The sequence below is a fragment of the Amblyomma americanum genome, chromosome 2, assembly GCF_052857255.1.
Source record: "Amblyomma americanum isolate KBUSLIRL-KWMA chromosome 2, ASM5285725v1, whole genome shotgun sequence".
Taxonomy (NCBI): domain Eukaryota; kingdom Metazoa; phylum Arthropoda; class Arachnida; order Ixodida; family Ixodidae; genus Amblyomma; species Amblyomma americanum.
In genome coordinates, this window is record NC_135498.1 from 42,070,999 (window position 1) to 42,090,702 (window position 19,704).

The 19,704-nt window shown below is 45.2% G+C and overlaps 1 protein-coding gene across 1 annotated transcript; it reads right to left on the minus strand.

Moving 5' to 3' along the window:
* Window positions 1-1,333: 1,333 nt before the first annotated feature.
* LOC144121106 (leucine-rich repeat-containing protein 47-like) lies at window positions 1,334-17,760 on the minus strand. The gene is made up of 6 exons (XM_077654057.1): window positions 16,862-17,760; window positions 11,129-11,287; window positions 9,745-9,861; window positions 7,612-7,730; window positions 5,761-5,863; window positions 1,334-5,523 (listed from the first exon to the last, which is right to left on the minus strand). The coding sequence occupies exons 1-6, from the start codon at window positions 17,693-17,695 to the stop codon at window positions 5,248-5,250; spliced, it is 1,608 nt and encodes a 535-aa protein (XP_077510183.1). The 5' UTR covers window positions 17,696-17,760; the 3' UTR covers window positions 1,334-5,247.
* Window positions 17,761-19,704: the final 1,944 nt, after the last annotated feature.

Below are 19,704 nucleotides of genomic sequence, written 5' to 3' on the forward strand. Positions count from 1 at the left end.
AAGCAGAGCCCTTGCTGAAAGCCAGGTTGAATTTGGAATCGATGTCCAAAAAGGCGGTGCACAGCTCACAAGCTAGGTTTTACTAACTGAATGCAGTTAGCTTCTGCTTGCTGTTGGCAAAAAACCACATCAATGCCTACGTATTTACACGACTGTAAGTCGACCTATTCAAAGTTTGAAAATCCAAATTGGGGTGTCGACTTACAATAGAAACCAAAGCATGACACCATAAATAAAGGCGAGATAAACGATATATCAGGCATGCTACAGCGTGGTTGCATTTTTGCTGCCCGGCTCCGTCGCATTGCTCTTGGTGCTGGCATTGAGCAGCTATGTCAACGCGCAATACCGGCATCCCCTCCCCGCGCGCGGTGGCAGTCGATAAGCAGCAAACCTGCACCCCCCCCTCCACTCCCCACACGTGGCTGCAGATTGCGTCTGCTGATAAACGATGGCGGTCCGGTAACGCCTTCGCGTTCTACTCTTAAAGGTGTCATCCAAGTTTTTTTGTTTACTTTCAAATGCGTACTCGGCGCTCAAGGGAGCGTCGGTAGTTGAAGGGCCGCAGTTCCAATCGCGGCGGCACCGCTACTCGGAACAGCAGCGGCGCCGGGGAGTGTCGATAGCCGAAGCGAGAGCCGGCTCCGCTCACACGTAGTCTCTCTTTGGCTCTGACGCATTCGACTACTGCCGGCCGCGTTTCACAAGTTTTAAAAGTAGTGCTTCTTGAGTCATTTGTGCTTCGGGCCCGGTAAGCGACCGGCGCTCGTTCACGGCTACATTCAAGATTGCTGTCGTCCTTTAAGGCGAAGAAACGAACAGCCACGCGCCGGGGCGCAAGTTCGACGTTCGCAACGGGTGATACAAGAGCGGCAGCTGCAGCGAGGCAAAATTTTCAGCTGTTCCAGGCGATTTTGGCTGTTTGCGAAGTGCAGGATTTCGCTGCACGATGTTAGAACGACGTGCTGTGGGACCGCAGCAGCGATCACGACGGCAACGCTAGGTGGACGATGACGCAAGTGTGGACGAGTAGTCCAGTGACTAATACATTTTCGTTTCGGAATGCGCCCACGGGCACGCACGCGCGGGACAGCGAATAGCGGCTGGCGATAGCCAGCGGCCGCAGGATAATGCTATCGCGTTCGGTTATTAAAGGTCAAGCTTAAATGTCCCCTAAGTTTTTTTTTTTCTGAAATGTGATATGGGGGTCGACTTACATTTGAGTCGACTTACAATCGCGTAAATACAAGGAGCAAGTATTCCAAATTTAGCGTGAAGTCAGCAGTTCATCATCTTTGTGGGACAAAAAGAAATTAACCTGTGACAATCAGGATGCAGGCACAGGGAACAAGTTTATTCCTCTGTCAGCCAACAGTGTACTAAATGGCATCTTCAGAAATGCTGAAAACAACACTGACAGAGAAACACAGACAAGGACGAGCACTTGTCTTTGTCAGTATTTCTCTGTGTCTGTGCTATTTGAAAAAGTTTCGAAAATGGCGTATATGGACCAACTAGCCAAATCTGTTGCCCTCCCGAGCACTAAAAGGGCTAGTAGCATTTTTGAAGCAATAAGTTAAAGATCATCTTTCAAACAAATGCAGCAAAAGGCCACGACGAGGCTCTGCAGCGTATGTAAACAAGGGGTCCGCACAAATACTTCAGTACCTTTCTCGATCCCTGAATTAAAAAAAAAAATAACATTGCCCAAGGAAGTGGTAAAGGAACTAGGTTCAGAACTAAGCACGAAGAAGTTTGCTGCCAAACAAATAGCCTTTCACAAATTTTAACTATTTCATTCTGAACTCTCTGAAGATTGCACTGAATCATTGAACAGTGTCATTCTCTGTCAGTGAAAATGCAGCACAAGCCAGGAAGTTGAATTAGTTGTACCATGTGACCTTGACCAAAAAGTAGAACTTAAATAACCTGAGAAGTATAGGCAATGTAGTTTTTATGGAAATGCACAGAAACACAACTGTTCCTAAAAGAAAAAAAATTATCACCAGAATAGTTACATTTGTAGCTCATAGGTGGTGCCAATATTTAGAGTACTGCAATCCCACTCTCTCCACCAAAGGATTCGAAGGGTATATGGCTGACACTTTCAGCATGACGACCATGTCTGTGGTGTCCTGTGTATGTTTTCGTAACAAAATTATTATAGATGACAAACTTCTGCATAGTTGGCAGAGCCAGCTTTAGTGATATTGTAAACTAATAATCAGAAGAAATTGGAAACAATTTTTGAAACTTGTTTAAGCAACATCTTGCACATGTGTGCAGGACCCAGAGGAGAAACCAGAGACTTTGGGAGGGCCCCACTGTATGCAATTCCCTGCAAATACTTCTTCTCATTGTTCCGACAATACTGGGCCATGATGGCCATATTCCTTCCAAGCTAGGCAGTGCGGGAAAACGTAATCTGGTACTCTATAATTTTTCAGTACAATCTACTGACACAATGTAACTATTCCAAAAATAAAATTTAAAAAAATGCCCATGTCTTTTTGTGCATTTATATGAAAACCTAAGTTTTACAGACAAAAAAATAGCATGCAACTGGTGCAGGCTGCTGCAGCTAATTCACCACATAAGAAGGATTAAAAGGATGCAAAAAGACTAGCATCAGCACCTCTGCTACTGTTGCAGTGCCTCAGCCATCCCTGTATTGCAAACCAGCAGTGGTATACCACATTTATGACAAACACAAAACATAACAGGAGCGGTGCTAGAAAGAAGAGCAGCTCGTAAGCCCATTACGCAAGTTTTCAGCTGAGCATACAGGCTCTAGCTAAACATTCCCGCAGCATGCGCCTGTAACTTGCCTGTCAGTACAGCGAATGACTTTTTTCTTGACAACACCTGTTCATATCCTTTTCAGTTCTTGCCGAACACTTTATTCTCCAGTTTCTTTTTTTTTGCGAAATGCTGTACAAAAGAGTAGTACTTTCTGGCACTCGTGATAAACATTTTACATTTAAAAAAAAATGAAAAAGGATAAGAACGCAGTCACAATAAATACATGGTAGAGTTGCCACTGTTACTGGAGCACTGACAACTGGCTATCTTATTTGGTAACCCTAACCATTAGTGTTACTTGTGTTGTACTGCTTTCCTATTGCACATTTTCCCTCCTGCAGCATTTAGAGCAATGATAAAACATGTTCACCCGCATTTCCTTTTGTAATGATTTTGGGACCGCACAAAAAAAAAATTATTTAAATTCTCATGGGAACCACTAAATGCAAGTGCCCCAACACCTGCACCCTTTTAATGTTCCTTCTTGCATAGGACATCGCAGTAACACTCTTCCTTTGGGTACTTGGATGCAGTTTGTGCTGACGCAGTGTTTATGACTACCTTCTCATCTATCCTGTGTAGCAAGGTTGGTGCATCCACAGCAAGGTAGACACACTGAGACCTCCAGTTGCACAAATGAACAGCCGCCTACCTAAATTCATGATTCTTACAACGCAGTAAGACAGCTGCCAGCATACATAACAACACTATAGGTCCCACGCAGATTCCCTTATCTGGAGTTATCTATTTGGCATATTACTCTCAATGTACGTCTATTTGCCAGAGCAATGAAACAAAACAGAACAGAAATAAAACTTCCAAGCAGGCACACTGCTTGCAACATCCATGTGACAACAAACATTTGTAGAGTGCGCCATTATGAACTGCAGAACAGAACACTCTACTGCAGGTTTATGTCAAGCTGTTCAACTAACTTTCCCATAGAGCATTCATATTAAAGCCCATTTGGCATGGCACGAGATCACTTTAAAGGCCAAATACGAAATTCCTGAGTGAAAATGGCAGCGTTCAGCATATTGCACATGCCAGCACGTGTTGGCAGGAACATGGTGACAAATACACAACTGCCCTTCACTGTAATGGGGCCACATGCCAGCTTCTCTGTCAGACACAAGCAAGTAAAGTGTCGTTGATGGTGAACGCATGAGAAAACTGGATCATGAGATGCTTCATGGCTGGTTTACTACCCTTCTGTCTCACCACTGCAGCAAGTTCCATGTCAGTGCAGGATACACTCCAGTCTCCCTATCAGAAATGTGTCCACTGCTAAAGCAGAAGCCAGTAGAATGTTTCTACCCCCACCCTGACAAACTACTTGGCCTTAAGCAAACGTCAATGTCTACAGCAGGTACATGCAGTAAAGCAAAATACTTGAACACGGTGTGGCGCATCGCCACATTCACTAGGAGCGCCACGAAGCGTGAAGAGTGCCCAGCAGCTTTTGTAGGCAGCCATGGACATCCTCCTCGTAGCGCAATCCACCTATTCTTCAACCAATTTCCAGTGTGTGCGGTGATGCTACAACATGCCTTCACCTTCATTACACCTCGACTTACCGAAGTTTTTAACAAAGCTATTCCCAATTCAACGCCAAGTAATTAATGCTCGAGCGCAGTCATCAGTAAGCCGCTAGAAATAGCTTGCAAAAGCCATTTCTACAAGCTCCAGTAACTGGTAACATCCTTTATCATAAAAAAAATATAAGAAAGCGATCACCTACCACCCTGACTGAAAAAACTGCATCCCAACCCCAAAGAACATTTGGCAATATGCTGTTGTGCTAACATGTGAAAGTGAATAAAAGCAAGTGAAGGACAAAATTTACCAGCTCGACTTCAAAAGCGCTGCCACTAAAGAAGCTCATCTTAGTTTTTTTTTTTCTTCTCCCCACTGGTAATAAATAGTTTGTGTCAACATCAACAAGTGGCACAACCTTGTGCGTTTGATCTTGGTGACCAACAATAATATGCAGAAAGGCAAAAGTCTGCTCTCATGCGCTGCACAAAAACGTCACATATAATTCAAGCTACTCAGGAAAAGTAAAGCACGTGTGACACTTAGCAGCCAAACAGAAAATCATCTCATACACCTCCCACATGTTTCATAACAATACTTTTTGTCATAAGGCTTTAACTGATGTCTTTAAGCTAGTGCTGTCGGCTCAAAGCATGCCAAAGGGTCCATCTCGTTACCTCTCCCAAAGTGCACAAGGCTACCAACCCTGTACCATTGTAAGGCTGTGAAAACTGTCTGGCCACAAGGTCACATCAATGCTTTAGACAGTATGGCAGCTTTCATACCATCACAAGCTGGCAGAAATGAATTAAAAACTTCATGCCTTCTTAGCCTCCCAAGACAGCACAACTGTTCGTTTTCTTTTCTTCAAGAAGCATTAGCAAAAAAGTACAAACAGGAACAACATTTTCACTCGGGCCGCTGCTCGACGGCTATTCCCGGAAAGATGAGATCGGTCTTGGAAGGGTACACAACCCGCAGGTTTCCTTCCCTGTCGACCACTTTGACCTTCCCCAGCTGAAGCCTCAAACAGGTGGCACCATCACCGCCACTCTCCGAGAGAACCTCCTCGCTGCCCAGTCCGAGCTGGAGGCTCTCCGCTAACAGGGCATCCATCACCTTCTTGCAGAAAGTGAGGTTGTTGCCTGTCACCTCTGCAAACACGTCCCGTGTCTGCTCAGAGATCTGCATGAAAGCGGGAGATGAAAGCAGTGACGAAAACAGCACAAAACATGGACATGATGATGGGCAGGAGGCGGCAACATCTGTGCTAACAAGGAAAAAGCAAAAATAAGGAACACGTGCAATAAGGAATGCAAGATAGTAAAAATATAAGGGATAGGAATAGAAACAAAGTACAAAATAAAAATTAGAACAACAGCCTCAAAGCTGGCTGACAAAGCATCGAAGAGGAGACCATACCCTTGTGCCATCGCTGTTTGTCATCGGTGGAAAAGAGATGACCAATTTAGACTCGTCCCTCAAGAAGGGGTACAGGGCCTTGTCCTTCAGCAGATACAAGTACCTAAAAAGAAAAATTAGAATTCGTTCAAATGAAATAGTATGCATCAAAACGACAAAAAACAGGAAAGGAAAGAAAGATGTGCATGCTTGCGCTCAAGCCATGGTTGCATTGGCTCAGAAGCCTTTGCAGCAGGTGATGTGCAAACTTAAAAATGGTACGGTGACTTGAAACATGACTGAAAAGAAATTACTTGCACACAGCGTGTGACCAAAGCAGGAAAGTGCACATGTGTGTTTCTTTTCTAACCAACACGATATGTACGCAATAGGCAAGCGCTCAAATTACCTGACCGCACCCTTCAAGCCACGCCATCGCCAATGATTAGTAAAAGCACTAAGATATGCAGCAGTAAATATTTTTGCTGGTCTACAGCAGTGGTGTGAACCCTGAATAAACAAAGTCTGGCATGATAACAAAGAGTAATGATCGAACTAAAGTCACTTAGCAGCTGGACAGGAAGGAAGTGGCGAGTTTGACCAGCTGCATTTTCGAGCCATTTGATACCAGGATATCTCTTCGAAACCTAAAACGTTTGCTGGCAACTAGGTGCAGCATGCTCTCACAGTAAACACCTTGGGGCCAATAATCTGCTCATTTATTGCCCAGCATTATGTGCAGTGTTTCACATGCTGCACACCAATCAATAAATGATTTGTGTTCTCATAGTTTCTTGCAACTTACAATACGCCTGAACATCTGATCGATTGTGCTCTTACAACCTTGGTATCATAGGATACGTGACAGGATAACAGGAAGGCTATCACAGTGCAGAAATGCAAGCTAAAGATGCATGTGCAGAGAGAAAAAAAGAAAGGTCAAAGAAAAGGAAAACCAGGGACATTAACCAGATAGAGAGAGAAAATTTATTCATATGTGCCTGGTTTATTATCATGGGCTGGGGAAGGGACAATGGTGAAAAAAAAGGATTAGAGGAAGGAACCACGACACACAGTATAAAACATTCAAAGAGGAAAAGCAGCTCATAAATGCATAATGGAAGTCCTGTGGCACTGTACTGACCCCCCTCTCTGACCTTTCAATTAACTCAACAATACTGTGAAGTTTACACGGGCTCTTCAACCCCCAACAGAAACATGCTTTTTTCGAAAATGGTATCAAAATCACCATTTAGTACCTGTGCTGCCATCTGTTGGAAAACCAGCAAAGTGCTTTAGACGAGTCCAACTTGTCTTAAACCAGACGCAGAGTTCCATCTCACGTATGACAAGCTGGACTCATCAGGAGCCAGCATTGACTCTCGGCTTATGATGAGCCTAGCTCATCAAGTCCACTAGGGGGTTAAAGGAGCCGGCAAATGAACAGAAATGAAGACAGCAGGCAAGAAGATGTGATGTCCAAAAACGCGAATAATAGAACAGACAGCACTAACAAATCAACATATCAGATCAGTGCAAAGCTGCTGAAACGTAATTTGAGAAAAAAGGAAAATGAAAAACTCATATGGAGGAAGCATTGAACTGTTAACAGCAGTTTTATAAAACTGACCTTTCTTAGAACGGTTAAAATTGTTAACAAAAGATTATTCCACAATTCTACAGCACAGCACATAAAAAAAAAAAAAAAAAAAACTTAAGCTACACAGTGAAGCAGACAGCCCCCTGAACATGTCGTGATGGTGTTTGTATGTTGTGGTTTCTCGGAGTAAAGACTGCCATTGGTGCCCAATGAGCAAAGTACATGCAGCAGTGCAAGTAGGGAAGAGGAGAACTTCTGACGTGACAACTCACTTGTAGATTCCTGGGTAGGTGCTGCGCTTCTTTTCCTTGCGCAGAGCATCTGCTTCCTCTGTCATCTGTCGGTACAGCTCCCGTCCTGTCACTTCCTGCTTCCTTCCCAGCGGCACGAGCTGTCATACATGAAACGCACAAACCTCAGTGCGTCTTCCCAAATGCTCCAAGTGAAAAAGCATTTGCTCACTTAAAGAGCCCATTGTTTCTTACATTCTAGCTGCTTCGCTTCAACTTCTAGCCAATTCCTTTTACAACTCAACATGCCTAAATTATGCGGCTTCAGTGGAACAGGCCAATAAAATAGATGCTTGCTTTATGCTACCTAATTTGAAGTGTACAGTGAGCTTAACATTAAGGAAAGCTAATGTTTCTTTACTGCTTTTAACATTAAAATCAGTGATGACCAGCACTTTTTCAGTGAATTCCAAATCATCAACAAAAAAAACGCTGTAAAATCAGAAATATAAAAAAATAGTTTTTATTTCACTAATTTGTTTATTCATTCATACTGTCAGCATATGCCAAGAGAGGAGCTGTAATTACTAACATACACAACCGAAATTCCTGAGTATGTACAAAAACAATATACTATAGAGTCATGCTCTGAACTTTGCAAACACACACACAAAAGTTCAACACACAGCTTTCAGAGGATATAAAAAAAAAACAATATATACAGCAGACTCCCTTTAAGATAAAAGTGAAGAGACCATGACCATTTGTTCGTCTAATCAGAAGCATGTTTTAACAAAAGTGTCCCCAGAAAAGATACTTGAACATGCTAGGTGTGTCCAAATTTATGTTACACGAAAACAATATATAAAATTGCCTTGCAGTGAAATGACTATTGCATATAGAAAATTTACTGTACTATAAGAGAAATGGGCTGAAGACTGAGGGTCAAAACAAGCTCATGTTATCCTACGTCAAAACAGCAGTAGTTTAAGCTTTCACAGTCTCTATTTTAATTGTTGTTTCTGCCGCGCCAGTTGAAAATGCAGGCCCCAAGTCACGGAATGGGTGTACTCTGTGCCTAAGTACCTATTTGTCTGTCGGAGGCAATGCGCAGCATGTGACGCGCCTGTGACATCGATATCCGGCCATGTCACATCTCTGCATAAAGCACAGGCACAAAGGTGGCATGCCTTTTCCGCACTGCCAAGAATGCTTCCCCCTAAGAAAGCGTGCTCCGGCACGACAGCTTCTCCGTAGTTTTACGTGAAGGCACATGGAAGCTTTCTTGCGTTGAAGCATTTAATGTAATTTCTATTTCCTCAACAGAGGCATGCAGATGCCTCATGAATGCCATTGTGAGGGGTCAGCAGGATTCGTGGTCACTGCGAAAGTTTGTCTTAACATAAGGACATGCAAAACATGCCAGTTTACATTAAGGGCATCCCTTTTTACATTGAATCCTGTATGATTCACAAGAAAGCAGTCGATTAGGTCTGTCTAGCTGGGAATGCAAATTTAATTAAGTTAGAAATGAACGCCAAACATGTTCTCATAAGATAAGACGTTTGGAAACCTTCTTTCCTTCTTCAAAGTGTGACTGTGGGCGAGCTACGAACTTAGCTTTTAAGTCTGCACATAGTCGACCGCTGGGGCACTGACCTGTGGGTGCAAGAGGAGGGAAGGGTCCAAAGGCATGAGTTACAAGCACCCGCCGAGTCTGCTGAATATGTTGTGACTCAAGCAGCACCCTTCTGCGCAAGTTTGGCTTGGCTTCCAGCACAATTGTTCTGACCAAGTCATTCCTGCGGTCGCATGCCTTGCACTGCTCGGCCACTTGGTTGGCACTAATTGCGCCTTTAATTAAAAATCTTACGGGGAAGCACTCAATTTCCACCTCGCATTGTTCAACTTATCTGAAAATTTGCCTTAACCGAGTTCGTCTAAACGGGAGTCCGTTTAAAAACACCGAAACAATTATTTTTCCCATGAACACACAGGCTAGGTTAAGAAAATCCTTCACAGCCATCATTCAGTAAGCGTGACATTATGCTCATCTTCTGCAAACAAGAATCTTTAACTTCACAGGCTTTAGCTTCCACAAGAAAAGAATGTCAGTAAAGTCCTGACACTGGTGTCAGCTTAAACTGTGTTTAACTATCCTCCATGGTAACTTACCTTCAGCTTGTCAGGCTCAATAGCATCATAGTAGACATTCCCGGTTATTTTGGAAAGGTCATGTGTTGCTATTGTTGCCTCAGATCGCTTCACACAGATTGTGTCATGGAGTTTATTCTGAAAATGTAATGATGAAAAGGTAAGAAAAAATGTCTGCACCTTGCGGTTGCAATGCTGAAAACCAAGCTACAGTAAACTACATATAATAACAAAGGAGGGCGGTATAGAAAAGTAGACTGCAGTCCCAATTGACCCTTCCTTTTTTGGGACACCAACCAAACTGCCTCCTCGCATTGCTCATCTTATCCAAAAATATGTCTTTACTGGGTTCGTCTAACCTGGAGTCTGTTTAAAAACATTGGACCAACAAATTTTTCTCATCGCTAGGCTGGTTTTTTAGTTGTAATCTAACCTAAATGTTGTTTTGCATGATGACGGGAAATTCGCAGACAACCAAACTATTCACGTAACTTCACTGTCAAACATAATGGCTGAGTCACATCAACATGCAATTAATAATGCATTCCAGCACTGAACAACTGATGCATTTCATGGAGCACATAAAAGCAGCAGGCATAACAAAGCCAAACACAAGGCTAACAGACTCTTGTACCCTTTAGAGATACTATTTCCAAAGGTGCTAGCAGCGTTAGTATGAAAGGGCAGACCAAAAGCAATAAATTTTTTTCTGTTGCGGCAATCCCAATCCCTCATTCCCCCCAAGAAGTGATAACTGACAGGGACAAAGCAGCCAGCAATTCTTTTATGTACTCTGTTCGGTCTCCATGCAAATATGAACTGTGGAAGAGTACTTTCCGAGTAAGTTAGCTAAAAAATTATACACTTCATACTGATCCCGACTGCATACCACAATAAAGCCCAGCACTTCCCACATATAAAGCAGCTTTTTACTGCTAAGGCATCGCTGAAGTTATATCAAGGAATTGAGAAATTAAATCCAAGTTATTTAAACATAACAAAGATGCAAAGCTAATGACTGAAGAGAGTTTCTAACAAGTAACTGATGGGAAGACAAGCAGTATTTTATCCTGACTCCGAAGTCCACCGTTTCGAGCAGGCCCCGAATTCTAGGCCTCTCAAAACCAGATCAGTCTTAACATAACTCTTGCATGCAACATAGTATGACATGCTTTCATGTACGACATACACCATGCGCATAACACACACGACAACAGACTGCTACCATCACTGCATCTTTGGGCAGCAGGGCCTTAATTCTAAGCCCCATTTCATCACGAATGCTATGCCCATGAGCAACACCACATGTTGCGAGCTGCTCTTGAAGTCTGGAACTTAAAAGTTTGCATCCCCTTCTTGTAAATATGAGACTTGAACAGCAGCTTAGATACCTGAAAAGTCTCACCTGCACAGCCAGGAACTTGCGTAGACGGTTGTCTCGGTCAAGATAGACATTCCGAATGATGCAGCAGACGATGTAAGGCCTCACCTCCTGCACTGCTTCAGTGACAATTACTGTGGGGCTCTGAGAGCTTAGTTGTAGCACTTCAAAGGAGTTCTGCACCTGCAGGCACCAAATGGGAGAGAAGCCAAGTGGTAATCAAATGGAGCAGAACAGTATGTGATCTGCATATCACGTCACAAATACTGCAATAGTGCAATGCTCATAGCTCCTTGTGTGCTCGTGTTGTTAGGTGCATCAGCCATACATGCCCTTGATGATTAAGGCAAACTATTTGTTGTTTTATTTTCACAACTCAGTAACAGAACTTCAATCACACCTTTTCGCATCTTGGATAGGCTACACAGTAAAAAATATGCATAGTTTGAAGAACGCTTGTGGCAAAAACTAGTTTGCCTACAATCATTTATTAGGCACAAAAATGTCAGAACACAAACATCCGACATTCCTCTTCCATCATAACTTTGGTGCCCCAATCAAAGATGCAACCTATGTCATATGGAGCTACCCAACTACCTCGTCTTCTTCACCTTACCCCACACCTCTATGTGAGGTCACTGTTTTTAATGATAATCCTCTACTTTTTCCAGTTCTGAGCTGCACCTAATGACAGCTTCTTTTGCCAAATATCTATCTTCAATAGTTGTATCCACCTCCTCTTTGGCTGTCTTCATGTACTCCTTTCAATGTACTTCTCTAACACACATCTTTCAACATATTATTCACCCCTCCTCATCACATGACCAAACCAATGCGACCTTAACCATGCGCTTCATATGGTCATTCTGTTCACTCTACACATCCCCTCTAGGCATTCTCATTTTAGCCACTTCCTCCTCTTAACTACTCAACTCCCTGAAATATAGTATGGTATAATGTTATGGTATATGGGGTTTAACATCCCAAAGAAACATGGGCGATGAGGGATGCGTAGTGGATGGCTCCAGATTAGTTCTGACCACCTGAGGTTCTTTAACGTGCACTGACATCGCGCAGTACACGAGTGCCTTGCGTTTCACCACCATTGAAATGCAGTTGCTGCGGCCGGGACTGAACCTGTGTTTTCGGGCTCAGCATTCAAGGGCCATAACCACTGAGTCACTACGGCGGGAGCCCTAAAATATGGTTCTAATGGAAAAGCCCCTAAGCGGTCAAAAACGTAGCGAATGTGTTCTACACAAAAGACAACAGTCATAAAAAAATGGCAAGCAGTAACGAAGTAGAAGTTGCACTGCATTGCAAAAATGAACACCTCGATGCTGGAAATGACTAAACGGAACTGAAAAGTTTGCTACTGTGCACCCGGTACCCAAATGTAAAGATGCCACACATCTTTGTGAGAGAATGTCCTAGGAGGTGTAACGCTTTCGCTTTACATTCTTTTAGAATACACCTCATACAAGCAGTGACAAAGAACAAAAAATAAAAATGCAGGTTATAGCATTTGTAGTGAGAGACAGGCACATTTTTAAGTAGCCTGGCTTTAAATGAGCATGCTGGTTCATATCTGAAAGGAAGCCAGCTCTACTTATGAATGAGGAATAAGAATCGACAAACGTGCGCCATAGACAGCATGGATGCACAATCAGTCATGAACGTGTCCAGGCTGTCTCTTTATTCATCCATAAGTTGAGCTGACTTCCTCTCAAATTTTACATAGAGAGGACGACCTGCTCTTGCAGATTACAACATCAAACTACTGTGAGTATAAGTTCTTATCAGCTCAACACTGTCTTTCAGGTATGTAGCCGTGCGCCATAACCACTGAGCCACTGCGGCAGCCAAATTTCGATGGAGGCGAAATTCTAGAGGCCCATGTACTGTGCGATATCAGTGCACGTTGAAGAACACCAGGTGGTCGAAATTTCCGCAGCCCTTCCCTCATAGCCTGAGTCGCTTTGGGACGTTAAACCGCCATAAACCTATACCAACACTGTTTGTGCCATGCACCAGCAATAAGCTACATATGTTTTAAGCATGAACCTGGGTGTATCAGTCAGAAAAGCAAGGTTTTATTGGAGACTGAAAAAATCAGCCGTGGTGCTTGTGGAGCTAAGGTACTTTGTGCGGTAACGACCACCAAAGTGACATGATAAAAAAGGAAAGGAAAACAATTTAGGCCACATGCACATTAACAGAGGTAAGGCTGCAATCATGGTTCCTGGGCGAAGCAAGCAAAACCCCAGTGAACATGTCAGGATATTTTGCTACAGAGTATGATGCAAGCCCAGAATGAGTAAGTCAGCACAAATTTCACAAACCAGTGAGATATTGCACGAGTTTTAAACGTCACATACATCAAGATGTTTGCAACAAAAATTTAGCATCTCATTTAAAACGACTAACAAGATTGTTCACCATACGAAAAGGAAGATCGGCACAGCCAAGCTAACGGACTGGGACGCTTTTCGAGAACACTGCAGAGGGATGAGCGGCGACATAACCTCCCCGGAGGAATGGAGCTACCAGCTAAAACAGATCCAAGAGATGTACACCCGAGAAGTGGACAGGACCGAGGAAGCACCGGAGGTAGATAGGCGGCTGCTTAGGCTATGGGAAGCAAGGCGCGGTCTCACCAAACGATGGAAAAAACAGAAACTCAATAAGAAACTCAAGAGGAAGATTGCGGAGATCAGTAAGAAGGCGGAAGAGTACGCTACACAACTGGCTAGACAGGGGTGGCAACAATTCACAGACTCGCTGAAGGGCACCCTCAGTACAGCCAGAACGTGGCAAATACTCAGAAGCCTGATGGATCCCAGCAAGAGCAAACGGGAAAGCAGCAATTCTATCCAAAGATTCATACACCAGTATCAAGGAACGGACGAGCAGATGCTCGAAGAGGTTCGCAAGAAATGCTACGGAACGGGAGAACCGGAGGGATACCACGGTGAATACCGAGGCGAAGAAAACCCGAACATGGATCGACCCATCTCTAGGGAAGAGGTCATTGAGGCAATTAGATCAGCCACCAAGAACACAGCAGCGGGAGCAGATCGAGTACGGAACTCCCTCATTAGAAACCTCAGCGACGAAGCGATAGACCAGCTAGTCCGCTACTTAAACAAATTATGGCAAGAAGGGAGAGTCCCGGCGGCATGGAAACACGCCGTCGTAGTGATGATCCCCAAACACGGCAAGAAAATCCAAATCGATAACCTGAGGCCGATCTCTCTCACATCGTGCCTGGGCAAACTCTACGAGAAGATAGTCACCAAACGCATCCAACAACACCTGGAGAGCGAAAAGTACTACCCAAACTCAATGTTCGGGTTCAGAGCCAACCTCTCGACGCAAGATGTCCTGCTACAGCTCGAGAAGGAGGTCTTAGAAACTATGCCAAGAAAAGGCGAAAACGTGGTCATGGCGCTCGATGTCAAAGGAGCCTTCGACAACGTAAGCCACGAGGCCATCATGGAAGGTCTCATCAACGCGAACTGCGGGAAGAGAACACACGATTACGTGAAGGACTTCCTTTCAAACAGAACGGCAACAGTAGGCCTAGGAGAACTAAGGAGCGATATCTTTGCAACGCCTAGCAGAGGTACGCCCCAAGGCTCCGTAATCTCGCCCGTATTATTCAACCTGGCGATGATTGGCCTAGCAAGAAAACTCGAGCAAATCAAGGGAGTCCGACACGCGATGTACGCGGACGACATCACGGTCTGGGCTACCGGAGGGACCTTAGAAGAAAAGCAAGCCGCACTGCAAGAAGCGGCAAGATGCGTAGAAGACTACGTGACAGCTAGAGGCCTCAACTGTTCTACAGAAAAGTCTGAACTCCTGAGAGTGGGCCGACACCAGACTAAGGCGAAACTGGAAGTCTCTCTCGAAGGACAACTCATACTGGAATGCAAAATGATCCGCATCCTCGGCATGTGGCTGCAGGGTAGTAGGAAATGCGACCACACGATTTCCCTACTCAAGAAATCAACAGAAAGTGTCAGCAGAATGATAAGCAGAGTCTCTCAAAGAAGACATGGGATGAAAGAAGAAGACACCCTAAGATTGGTCAACAGCCTCATTGTAAGCAGAGTTACGTACTCGCTTCCCTTCCACGTAAGGACCAAAACGTCTAATGAAGAAATCGAAACCATTCTAAGGAAAGCATACAAGACAGCATTACACCTGTCAAGAAACACACCCAACGAAAAGCTCATGCAGCTTGGCGTCAACAACACCTTCCTAGAACTGGTGGAAGCGCAACGAAAATCGCAAATTAAAAGACTAGGAGGGACCTACACTGGGAGAGCACTGCTCGACAGAATAGGCTGCGAATACATCGACACAAAGCGGTACGAAGACATGCCTACCGAAATAAGGAAAACATTTTATGTCAGACCCATTCCAAAGAACATGGACCCCAGGCTCCACGAAGGCAGAAGGAAGGCCAGGGCAGAACACATTGAAAGAACACTAGCGGGGAAGGATAACACCTTCTACACGGACGCAAGCGCTATGGAAGTAGCGAGCGGCAGAAGCAAATACATAGGTACGGCAGTGGTAGTAAACAAAGATGGGGAACTAACCTCCGGGGCATCCACGGAAATCTGGAGTATAACGGACGCCGAGGAGTTAGCCGTGGCGCTGGCGGCAGCAAAAGGATATAGGGAGAACAAATCATTGAATATTCTCACGGACTCAAAAGAGACCTGTCGAAATTATACGAAGGGCAGAATTAGCAAAGCTGCTCTTAAGGTGCTCAGAGAGCATAACAGTCCAACATAATTTAATCTGGATACCTGCGCACGAGGGCATAAGGGGCAATGAGGCGGCGGATGGTCTAGCTCGAGCTTTTTGTTTCCGAGTCGGACAGCAGCAGGAGAGCCGTGGTCTGAGCGCCATGATCCTCGGGGAGAGCTATTCAGAACTACTCCAACATCACAGAGGGGTGAGATATAAATATCCGCCCCCGCATAAAGCACTAACAAAGGAGGAGGCAACAGATTGGCGTAGATTACAAACAGGTTCCTTCCCCAACCTCTTTATATACAACAAGATGTTCCCAACGGAATATAGGGGCACATGCCCGTGGTGCGGGGCCACACCCACACTATTTCACATAACATGGGAATGCGAACGAAACAACGCATTCCGAGAACACAAACCCCCGAGTGCGGAGCACTGGGAGAGCCGGCTCGTCAGCTGCGAGCTCGCCGTCCAAAAGAGGATGGTAGAGCACGCACGGGATGCAGCCAAACTCAGTGGAGCCCTGGACTGAGGGACCACCCTTTGCTGAAGAAGCCTTCCCTGCAGCGCAGCGTGAAGACAGCGACACGCGAAGCAAGCAAGAAGACTTCTGATCGCCTAAATACTTATGATTCAATAAAAGTTTTCCTATCCTATCCTATCACCGATAACCAGTACGGAGGTAAAGAGGTGAGTACACTTGTCCACAGAGCTTGAGCGATGCTCTGCAGAGGAAAGAAAACGAAATTTTAAAGCAGGTGCTGAGCTTCGCAGATGACACTTAAGCTTGAGTGCAGCTAGACAGACATATCAACCGCGCAAGCACAAGCACCTCGTCCCTATCAAAGTAGCTGCGTTGAAATTTCACATCATTTGCTCCGCACCACACAGCTCGAGCGCTCTAGACAAGCGTGCTCACCTTTGTACAACAAGCGACTTCCGAAGCAGTCATGCGGCTACTGCACAAGCATGACAAACACGACTAACCTCCTGGACGTCCACAGAGGCGGCAGCTCCCTTCTTCTTTCCTTTTTTGGCAGATCCGGACTTGTCCTGTCCCGAGCCCTTCGCTGAAGCGTCCCGGGGGCCGTGACTTTTGATGTACTCCAGAACTTGCTTGTAGTGGCATTGCTCGACCAACTTCTTGAGACGCTTGTCATTCAGCGGGTTATCTCTCAGCTGTATTTCCTTCAATTTGCTCATGTCTCCAATTTCGCCAGGGACCTGCTTCACCAAGTTGCCAGCGAGGTCGAACAACTTGACCGACGGAAGAGCGTACGACAACTTGCCCGGTAGCGTTTCGATGCGGTTGTTGCTCGCTATGAGCTCAGACAGTTGTTCGAACCGCACCTCCCCGGAAAGAAAAGATGGAAACTCTTCCAACTGGTTCCTGGAGAAGTTGAGCACAATCAAGCGCGTCAGCCGGTTGAACTCTTCTGGGAACGCCGTCAGCCGGTTATTGCAGACGATCAGGCTCTGCAATTCTTTTAGGTTGGAGAATTCGACAGGCAGCTCCTCGATAACGTTGTTCGAGACATCCAGAAATTTCAAATGCCGGAGCTTACCCAGGTCAGGAGGCAACTTTGCGAGTTGGTTTCCACTCAACACAAGCCGGCTGAGGTTGACGAGGCGAGCAATGCCATCGGGCAACGCCGTGAGACATGTATGACTTACTTCTAAAAAGTTGAGATGCGTGAGGGAATATACGGAAACATCAAAAGAATCCTCCTCAATTCTTTTGGATATTGCCGAGCCAGTCAGCACGAGTTCGCATCGTTTTTCAATTCGAGCGTGGTCTACTTCTTGCCACGCGGGAGCCATTTTTAGTGATGACACAGAGTTGCTGACCTAACTGCTGACATGCGAGTAGCACAAGCAGCGCGAGTAGTTTGAAAATAGAACGATAGAAGTGGTGGCACACAAGTGGTGGCACGTGCAACGTTTTTAAAGGAAGTTTTGCACGCTTTCATACACGTTGTCTCACGTGTATGCCTTAAAGAAAAGGACGGTTATTTTTCAAGCACGCCAAAATTTTTATCTCTCGACTACAAGGTCTCGCAATCAGGGACGCCGGAAGCATATTTTCAGGAGGGCGGGGGGGGGGGGGGGGGGGCTCTAACAATTCTTTTTACTTGTTTTTTGTTTTCTTTATGTACCTAGGTTTTTCAGACATTACAATCCAAGTTTGGCTCGAGAGAGAACAACTAACTGCGTGAAAAAAATTGTTTTCCTTATGCAGTGTTTCTTTGATCGCTAGATGACGCATATTATACAAGCATTAACAAGAAAAAAAATTACAAATTGAAATTTCAATGCGCACATATTTATTGACATTTGACAAATTTACATAATTAGGTATTCGCGCATGAACAAAACCATAACATAAAACAACAGTTTAATTACCCTAATACAAGCAAACGCGCTACAGTACATGTATATAGTTACCAATAATGAACGAAAACATCTTCGACGGAAGTCCGTCTGGTTTGGTTCTTGAAATAGTTTAGAGAAAACTGACGCCAACCGATATTTTTAACTTTACCCAACGTTTCGGGACCAACTCGGTCCCTTCTTCAGGAGTGCTGCCTTCGCTCTCCCTTTGTTAGCACATGGCGCAGTCCACTAACATACGCGGAGTGGAGCGTTCCTGGAGTCCTAATCATAGCCTCCTTTGTGAGCCGGATGTGCCATGACTCCACATGTCGCCTCTTGAACAGGTTTGGTACCACGGCCAAGACGCTCACCTCCTCAAAGGCTATCAGGTGGTCGGCGCGCTCGCAGTGTTCGGCGAGCGGGTTGGATTCTGAATTCATTAGCCGGATGTCATTTTTGTGTTACCTTATTCATTGGTGGAGGCTTCTTGTTTCGCCGATGTATGAAGCCGGGCACTCTGAGCATGGGATTTTTAGACGACACCCGTTTATTTTTCTCTGGGGCCGCGGTCTTTCGGTCGTGGTAAGAAGTGGCTTATTGTCGAAACAGGTTTGTGAACCACGTGGATTCCATGTTTTCCGAGAATGCGTGCGAGTGACTGGCGCACAACGCGCGCGCGTTTCGTTGTTTCATTGTGGGTCGGTCCCCCTGTCCTCCGAGCTTGACGGCGACTAACGCGTTGAATAAAGCCACGCGTGTAGCCGATCTTCTGTAGGTCGGCGAGTACGGTGGCTTGTGCGTTTTTCCCCGCTTCGGAGGATCAGATTCACTTTGCTCTTCTCAGGAGAGTGGAGACGACGGATCCCTTGTGGCTAGTAGGATGGTTGTAATTAAAATTTAAGTAGCGGCCGGTATGGGTTGGCTTCCTATAGACACCGAGCTTTAGATCTGCCCCTTTTCTTCTTATGAAGACGTCCAGGAATGGCAAAGTGTTGTTCACTTCTCGTTCCATTGTGAACTGAATAGAAGGCTCGACTGGGTTGAGGTGTGCAAGGAAATTTTCGACCTGCGATGTCTTCAGAATGCAGAAACAGTCGTCAATGTAACGAATGAAAACTTTCGGTTTTTCTTGGAACGACATCAGTGCTTTCTCTTCGATGGCCTCCATCGTCAAGTTGGCAGCAGTCACCGAGATCGCGGCGCCCATGGCAGTGCGCCGCTGGTGTGCTTATAAAATTCTCCTTTGAACGAAAAAGCTGCGCTGCTTATAGGCAATACTCCAAAAGCCGGCAGAGTTCTTCTGGGTTCAGGCTCGTCCTGGTACCTAGGTCAGCCTCCACTTCGAGGCCTTGCTTCGCTGCGGACACGGCAAAGGACACAGGAACGCTGGTAAAGATCGAGACCACGTCGCAGGCGAACCGCTGCAGCCGTTGCCTTGGGTGCTTCCGTGGGTGTCA

Coding starts and splice junctions, on each gene's coding strand:
- LOC144121106 (XM_077654057.1), bottom strand. CDS start 17,695: ATGGCTCCCGCGTGGCAAGAAGTAGACCACGCTCGAATTGAAAAACGA. Junction 9,862..11,128: donor GCAAGTTCCTGGCTGTGCAG/GTGAGACTTTTC, acceptor TTACATTTTCAG/AATAAACTCCATGACACAAT. Junction 7,731..9,744: donor TTGAGCCTGACAAGCTGAAG/GTAAGTTACCAT, acceptor CATGTATGACAG/CTCGTGCCGCTGGGAAGGAA.